Source organism: Microtus pennsylvanicus, chromosome 5, assembly GCF_037038515.1.
Source record: "Microtus pennsylvanicus isolate mMicPen1 chromosome 5, mMicPen1.hap1, whole genome shotgun sequence".
In the NCBI taxonomy this organism is placed as follows: Eukaryota; Metazoa; Chordata; class Mammalia; order Rodentia; family Cricetidae; genus Microtus; species Microtus pennsylvanicus.
Genome location: NC_134583.1, coordinates 63,984,551 through 63,992,911, shown reverse-complemented (window position 1 = coordinate 63,992,911; position 8,361 = coordinate 63,984,551). Strand labels below are relative to the sequence as shown.

Genomic DNA, 8,361 nt, shown 5'->3' with positions numbered 1-8,361 from the left:
CAGAGTTAGATCTTCACGCTCTTCCGAGAAGCCTGTAGGGGATCAAGTGGCAGGAAAAGTCTGCAGAGAAGATCTCACTGGCCTTGAGTGAAGGGGTGGGGGGAGGAGATCATTACTGATGACTGAGAGAGGACCAGAAAAGTGTGGTTTCTAAGAGAGACACGAGCCATGCCGGTGCTAGGAGAACAAATGTGTGTAGGAAATAGCCAGAAAACAAACCAAGACAAAATACCCCCAGCTCCGTTGGTTACAAGGCAAGAACCTTTAATAACACAAGTGCTTATTACATTAACTGCTTCAGGGCACGGACGTCTTTGATTTCTGGTCATGTTTGTCTAACACTTAAAGGTGAATGCCTTTCTCAGGGCCACCTGTGTGGTGGGTTTCCCGAGAGCTTGTGTGGGTGGACAATGGGGACAGCTATGCATACAACTGATGGGGCTTTGGAAATCCCCCCACTTCTATGACCGCACCTTTGACTTTTAGTAAAGTCCTTTCCCAAGGAGGGAAGAATGCTGTGGTCCTTCCAGCAAAGAAGGAAAAAAGAAAAAAAAAGAAAAGGAAACACCTGGCACAGATACACAGAGAGGGGTAACATTAAGGGACGAGCGAGAAAAGTTAGAGGAAGTGGATGGGTTAAGGTCTGGGCATGAGGGACCAGTGTGGGAGGGAGTTGAGTCCATTTGGTTTCGTTCTCGGTAAGAAGTGATACCATCACGAGGACCATGCCATGCAACCTTAGAGACATCTGTGTACACTTCCCCCAAGGCTGTGCTGGGCGGCGGGACAGAGGTCAGAGGTCAGCTCAGACAGGCGTAGTACGTCTGTTGGCTGGATTGTTATGCAACGACTCTTTGAACTCTTTGGGTGTGGAATTGTGGAACTGTAGAAAAGCATGGTCCCGGTCAGAGTTGAGGAGGGTCCCCATGGTAAGCTTAGAGGGGTCCCGGGAGAGGGTGAACATGGAGATGTCAGTGGAAGGCATGGTGTGGAAGCCTTTGCTGATGGGAGACAGGTCTCGGGATCTAGGCTCAGTGGAGCGAGAACTTGACCGTCTTCGGAATCTATACCTGTAGGGTGGTAGGCGGGCAAACGTAGACTTCTTCAGGAGCTCCGAATGGGACCTGGCACGCAACTGCTGATGCTTCTCAATGTAGATGTGCACAGCGACCACACCCACAATTTCCGCGATGATGAAAGAGAAGGCTCCAAAATAAAAGGACCAGCCGTAGGAGTAGCCCTTTTTAGAGTCCCTTTGCCCAGGGTCTCCAGCATTGGCGGAGATATAAACTATGATGCCGATGATGTTGCTTAGCCCTGAGAGAAAGGGAAAAGAAAACATGCATTCTATGAAGCCTCAGAGGCAACAGCCATTTTTTAGTTTTCAAATAGTAACGTGTGGCTATAGCAAGAAGGGGAGGCAATGGCTTATGGCCAGGAGATCCCACAGCTGAGCTCTTCTTGCAAGGGTTGTCTGTTGGGAAATGACAGATTCTGATGCTCAATCCTGGGCAGGCCAGACAGTTTAAAAAGACATTGTCTACTCATAGCAAGCACCGTAGAACCCAGAATGTACTCATTCTCCCCTTGAAATAACCCATTCCACTACCACTTAATCTTGACACTAACTCACAAGGATGGCTAAATTAACAAGCTACATGTCCCTGACCTTGAATTTTTCATGAGTAGCTGGAGAGACTGACCTGTAAATGCAATTAGAGCATAATACAGCAAGGACCCCACCAAAGGTGCACAGGAGATGGTTCGGGAAGAAAGGAGAGGAGAGAGACAAGTGCCTCGCTCTGAAGAGCAGGTGGCATTTGAGCAGGAGCCTGACAATGGACAGGAGAGGCGAAGCTGTAGACTATGAAGTGTGAGAGAAGGGACAGAGAATGACTCGCAAAGGCATAGCGCGGATTCTGGTGAGGCTGGTAGCGTCTGGAGCAACAGGGAACCTGCTAGGGAGGAGGGCTTGTCAGATCTATGAAGCTGGAGATGTCGATGAGGGATTAGTGAACACACACATAGTGTGGAGTTGGACTTGGGAGGGTGATGGTCCTCTGGAGGAAGAAAGATGGTCACTGAACAAGTCTTTTTTTTTTGGGGGGTGGAAGGGAGTCAATACTGAAATGGAACTTAGAGCTTGGTATGTACTTGGCGAGTATTCTACCACTGAGCTATACCCATGACCTCCAAGTCTTTTTTTTTTCCTGCAGAGATTACAATACACGTTAGGTCAGCTATTATTGGCATACTAGGAATTAGGGAACAGAAAGACTCACTCTGCTGTCTTGATTATCAATGTGACTGATTAAGAAGTGTCTAGAAGCTTGGCATGGTGGTGTATACCTCTAATTCCAGCACTAGGGTGACAGAGACTGGGAGCGCTCTGTGATTTTTGAGACCAGTTTGGTCTGGATAGCAAGTTTCAGGATAGCCAGAGTCACAGAGAGAGAGAGAGAGAGAGAGAGAGAGAGAGAGAGAGAGAGAGAGAGATCCTGTCTCAAAACAAAATAATAACAAAAAGAACAAAAAAGTCCAGAAGTAGCAGAGACATTGCATGCTAAGCTAGAGCACTTGTCTAGCGTATATAAAGGTTTAGTTCAATCCCCACATTGTAAAAAGCATGTCTAGGACTAGCAAAGGATGTGGCTGGGCTCATGTGGTCTGTACTAACAGAATGTGTAGTGATGAGGCGAGCAGGCCTGCTTTTCGTCCCGCCCAGCTCCCACACGGCTAGCTTTACACCCGAAATAACAACACACAAATTGTGTTCATTTAAACACTGCCTGGCCCATTAGTTTCAGCCTCTTATTGGCTAATTTTCACATCTTGCTTAACCCATTTCTAATAATCTGTGTAGCACCACGAAGTGGTGGCTTACTGGGAAAGATTCAGCATGTCTGATCTGGTGGTTGGTTCCATGGCATCTGACCCAGAGAGGAGAGGCATGGTGATTGCCTCACTTCCCTTCTTCCCATCATTCTGTTCTGTCTACTCCACCCACCTATGTTCTGACCTATCAGGCCAAGCAGTTTCTTTATTAATTAACCAATGAAAGAACACCTACATCAAGAATGATCTCCCTGAATTATTTTATTTTATTTTTTCCAGACAGGGTTTCTCTGTGTAGTTTTAGTTCCTGTCCTGGAACTAGCTCTTGCAGACCAGGCTGGCCTCGAACTCACAGAGATCCGCCTGCCTCTGCCTCCTGAGTGCTGGGATTAAATGCATTAAAGGCATGTGCCACCACTGCCAGGCCAATCTCCCTGAATTTTAATGATGCCATCTACTAAGCTGGGGGCAGAGGACCCAGTCAGAGCAGACATACAAACTCTACCCTGTGTGAGTGCATCTGTTGCTGTTGCCACCATCCCTGGACAGCAGACTTCAGTTTCTTTGGTCTTTCAACAATGACGACTCAACACCAGCTCTTTCCAGTGAGCTGCTGGTTCTTCAGCACAGGTAGGGAAGGAGGGGCTTCTAGCTCCTTTGGGCTGAGTAACTCAGGGGTTGTTTGTTTCTTTAGTGTGCAAATTCCGACAGCCTGTACTGGATTGCTTACCTCTCTGATGTGTGAGAGGTTATGTTTCTCTAGAACCTCAGCTTAGAAATACACTTACTTCTCTCAAATGCCAATAGGCTACACTGGGAATAGCCAGCTGCCTACAAGTTAGGGAGAAAAACTGATTCCCTGGGCAATCGTAAGAAGGAGCAGTGCTCAGGGCCCTGCTTACCTTCAGTTGCCTGACTCACTATACTGCTTCAAAGGGGAAATGTCTCTTTTTGTCTTTTTACATGAGGACCCCGGGTTTGCTGCCAGTGATGACCGAGGGAGCAGGGGCGCCAACTGTCCTCTTGCCTTTAAATTGTCCCTCCCTGTTGGGCAGCACTATATGGAGCCTGTCCCTCTTTGCAGGCCCCTGTACCAGATGATGAATAACTTGGTGAGTCTTCCCTCCACTCCTTGACTGCCATGTACTTCTCAAGGTATCCCCAAAGTTAAACAACTACAGGGTCATTGAAAGTTCTGTCTCGAGGCTGCAGAGATGGTTTGCTGCTCTTCCTGAGGACCCGAGTTCAGTTCTTAGCACCCATGTCTGGTGGCTTATAGCTGCCTATAACTCCAGCTCTAGGGGATCCCAGCTCCTCTTCTGGCCTCTGCAGGCACTCAACCCACAACCCTCCTCCCCCCCACACACGCATGCACACACACACACACACAAATAAAAATAAAGTAAACCTTAAAACTTAAAATAAAGCTTTGCCTAGCAGAGTTGCTCTGGTGCCACCATTATGATTGACTGGTGCTCATGCGTATGGGATTATAAATATTTTGCATATGAATCTGGTCATAGTCCATCTAGGACTTGACCCTAGCAGGGAAGGGTCAAGTTTTGCCTCTGCCCTGTTTCCTCCTGGCTTTTTCCTGGCACAGTTTCTCTCAGGTAGGCAGCACAGTCTGATCTGGTACCTCTGATACGGGAGATGACAGATATGGCTTTGTCAGGCTGCAAGGACCACCCACCCCAGGATGAAAAATGGCTTCTCTTCTCCGAGTGTCAATTTGCCTGCATGGTTAGTGGAAGACACATGCTTTTATATTAAAATGATCATGGATATAAGGAGGAGAAAGCAGAGTCCACATGAATTTTTCAGGGAGATGGGAAACTGACTTCAAAGATGCTTCAGCTCACTGATGCCCTGAGTGCCCAGGGCCATGTTCCCTCTTCTCCCCTGTGACAGCAGGAAAATATGGGTGACAAAGTTTAGAAAGTCCTAGAAAAGAGGGCTTTGCAGAGGGGGAGGGAAGAGTAGGAAAGTTCATAAAGACGCTCAAATGTCAAACTAGTTTAAAGAGGCAGGACTCCAGGTGACTTGTCAGTCATTCATTATGAGCAGGGTGCTAGACGGAAGTCTTTGGTGACTTGATCTATTTATTTTATGGTGCTGGTGAGGGTATCCAGGGCCTGGAGCATGCTAGGCAAGTGCAGTAGTGCTTAGCTACATGGCCCTCGCTATGCAGGCTCTTTCCTTCATTGGTTCAATGAATCCCTGCACTATGTCTGCTTTGAAATAAGAATTCCCTTCCATAGACAGGGAAACAACATAGATTAGTAAGTTTCCATGTCAACACAAACTAGGAAATGATAAAAATCAGAATTTGAACCCACGATTCTTATCCACGGGGGGGGGGTGTTGAGATTTCAGTAATGAGGTCAATAGCTTTTCCAATCAAAATGTAAGCTTCTTGAGAAGAGGGACGAGATACTGGCTCATGGCTATTGCTCCACCTTCTAGCCCAGAGCCTGACCCAAAAGAAGAACACAGGGTGTATTTGTTGCATTAATGAATGAATGGAGTTGATACACATATCAAACACACAAAGCACATTACAGTTACTTTGTGTTGAGCCACACTGGGTGCCAGTCACAGTTCTAGGCTCAGTTATGTGTACCAACTCATCTAATCCTTTAAACAGCCTCCAGAGGCAGGGTCATTATTACCCTGACTTTTAGATCAGGGAAACTGAGACACGGAGCAGTTTAGTGACTTGCTTGATTCTATCCGACTAGATTATTGAAGAGGGAAGCACTGGGCTTCATGCATTTGGACCTTGTTATCAGGCCCAGGACACAGTAAGTGCCCAATAAAAAGTTATAATGAAACCATTAACCTTAGCACCATTAAGGACCTTGAGGAGCATGGTGTCTTCCAACACTGTTATTTTATAGGTAGAAAATTTGAGGCTCTTGGGGCTCCAGGGGGAGACCAGTGGAGAGGTCTAATCTCAGGCAAGCATCCCCCCAGGGCTCTCATGGTCCCCTGCATCTACCTTGTCATCCCTCACAGTATTTCCCTGAAAAGCGAGTAGCTGATGACACTCTTCCCTAACAATCCCCTGGGGGAACAAAATAATGATCTTATCTCATTTTTTTTTTTTTTGGAAACTGTCACATCAACACAACATTGATGCAGATTCTCCTGGTTGGTCAGCGAGAGCCAGGACAGGGCCACCAGGGGGAGGAACATTCCTCAAAGCCAGTTAAGCTGTTGGGTTTTCCAGTTAACATCTGTCACCACAGACCATGGTCAGAAGTCATAGCTACCTCCAGCTGCCCTTGTTTCCCTGGGGCAAGGACACGACTTTCTGCATGGTCTGCAGCTTCAATGGGTTCTTGGAGGTTGGAGCGAGGTACTGTCTGTCTTACTCACTCTATAGAAGGGGAAGCAATGGGGAAAGAGTCTGTGCAAGGTATGATAGGGAACCAGGATGCTGGGGAACCAGATGCTGGGCTGCATGCTTGGCATTAGTTGCTGCTTTTCCAACAGTAGAACATAACATCGTAACTTGCATGCCCAGTGCCCTTCTGCCAGCTCTGCAAAATGGGAACCATCGCTGTTTGCCATGTTGGAGGTGAGGAAGTCAAGTTCCCGGATGTTGTGATGGTTCCCAAGGCCACACAGGTGGAGCCAGAACTCAAATTTCAAAGCGTCACTTATCGACAGCCATCTTTGGTCTGGAAATAGTGCAAGGAAATTCCAGAAAGGAGTCGTTCATATTAATATGAAATAACCTTGTTACAATTTATTATGATTCCTGTATTTTATTATTAAGTTCTTATTACACCTGAATGTATAAATTGCACTTTAATAAGTGTTTTTACAGAGTGAGTATAGTGCTATAGGATTTGGTGCTACTCTGCGGTTTCAGCTTTCATTAGGGTTCTTAGAGAGCATCCCTTGTGTGTAAGAGAGGACCACTCTACAGCAAAGTTTGAAGATCACCACCAAAGCCGTCTTCCCCTACTCCTGCCAGGGTGGTTAGTATTAGTAACTGTCAACTTGACAGTTTTGAGAATCATCTCAGAAGCACACCTGCGCATATCTGCAAGGGACTTTCTAGGCTGTGTTAATTAAGGTAGGCAGACCCACCCTAAATTTGGAGGACACCAGCTGGTCCTCCTCAGGTCTGGGGTTCTGAACTGAATTAAAATGAAGACAGCAAGCCCAGAACCAGCTATCTCTCCCCACTTCCTGTCTGTGGGCACAATGTGACCGGCTGTCTCATGGTCCTGCTGCCTTGCTTTCTTCACTGTGATGGGCTGTACCCTCACACTGTGAATGGAAAGAAACCCTTTCTTCTCCAGACAGCACTTTGGCGGGCACTTTGTCGCAGCACTGAGAAAAAGGATGAAAAGCTTGCCGTGTTCTCTGCTTCTCTAAAGCCTTTCATCCAGTTGGTGTGGACCTGCCTGGAGCAGGGAGTGGTGGGAAGAGAGGGCAGAGACCTGAAAGGAATGGTGGGAACCGAGGAAGGAGAGGGATGAGGAGGGGAAGGGGTGGGTAATAAGATAAGGCAGAGAACTAGGGCGAGCTTCGGAAGGCAGTCCCTCGTCTCCTGGTCACTCCACTGTGGATGGCTGAGGGGTCTTCCCCAAGGACATCTGGAACTATTGCTTTAGTTCCCGCCATGAATGCTTGGGAGGATATGGGAACTCAAATGCTTAAAGGGCTGTGAACAGCAGTTGACTGGCAAACAAATGTCTCAAAACTCTTCTCCCTGCCCCCATCTCCTTTCTCCCTCTTCTCCCTTCTCTCTCTTTCTCTAGGCTTCTTTCTTGCCTTTCCTTCCCTCTTCCCTCTTCTCCTCTCTCTTTGGAGTTCCACTCTGTAACCCAAGCTAGCCTGTAATTAGTGACTCAGCATCCACAGTGTTTGTTTTCTAGACATGCACCACCATGCTTGGCTGCCATTTGGTTAGTCTCTCTGTCCCTCCATGTATTTCCTGTGTGTTGGCTCCGGCTTTGGTTTATCGTCTGGGGAGATCTCAGGGCCTAGGCAAGATGCTCACCTGCAGAGACGAAGAAGATGCCTGCGCTGAGGATGACGCTGTGCCTGCTGCGGTGGAACTCGCTGGCGGCCACACAGAGCCCCCCAAAGAACAGCAGTGTGACACTGAGGATGGGGAAGACACTGGAGGCCCTCACAGCCCCTGCAGAGGGAAGGAGAGACGGTTCAGGCTATGCTCCTGTCAGTCCTGAGAGTCCCCTGCTGCGGTCGTCGGGTGTCTGCAAACCGGACTGGGCAGAACGGGAGAGAAGTCCACACATCCCATCGGGGTGTGAGACTGGTGCCAGCCACTCAGGGGCCTGTGTTCGGGAGGCCCGGCCCTTAGCGGCGGACATCTTGAAAGTCTAAGCAATGTTACCAGCTGTATGCATTGTAAATTATATCTAGGCGCTTGGAGCCTAGAGTCACACAGGGCCCACCTGCGGTGGAGTGTTGTTCTCTCCTGCCTCAGCCAAGTAGCCAGGTCACCCTTCGTCTCTGATGGGGGTCTGGGAGTGTACATGGGGA

General features: G+C 48.1%; 1 protein-coding gene across 1 annotated transcript in view; it reads right to left on the bottom strand.

Annotated features, from left to right (window-relative positions):
- Window positions 1-243: 243 nt before the first annotated feature.
- The window catches only part of Cacng3 (calcium voltage-gated channel auxiliary subunit gamma 3), a 98,587-nt gene continuing 90,469 nt past the window's right edge, over window positions 244-8,361 (bottom strand). Inside the window, exons 3-4 of the mRNA XM_075972110.1 lie at window positions 7,856-7,996; window positions 244-1,317 (exon numbers count right to left, since the gene is read on the bottom strand). Coding sequence (XP_075828225.1) covers window positions 806-1,317; window positions 7,856-7,996 — 653 coding nt within the window. The 3' untranslated portion in view covers window positions 244-805. The remainder of the gene's footprint in view (window positions 1,318-7,855; window positions 7,997-8,361) is intronic.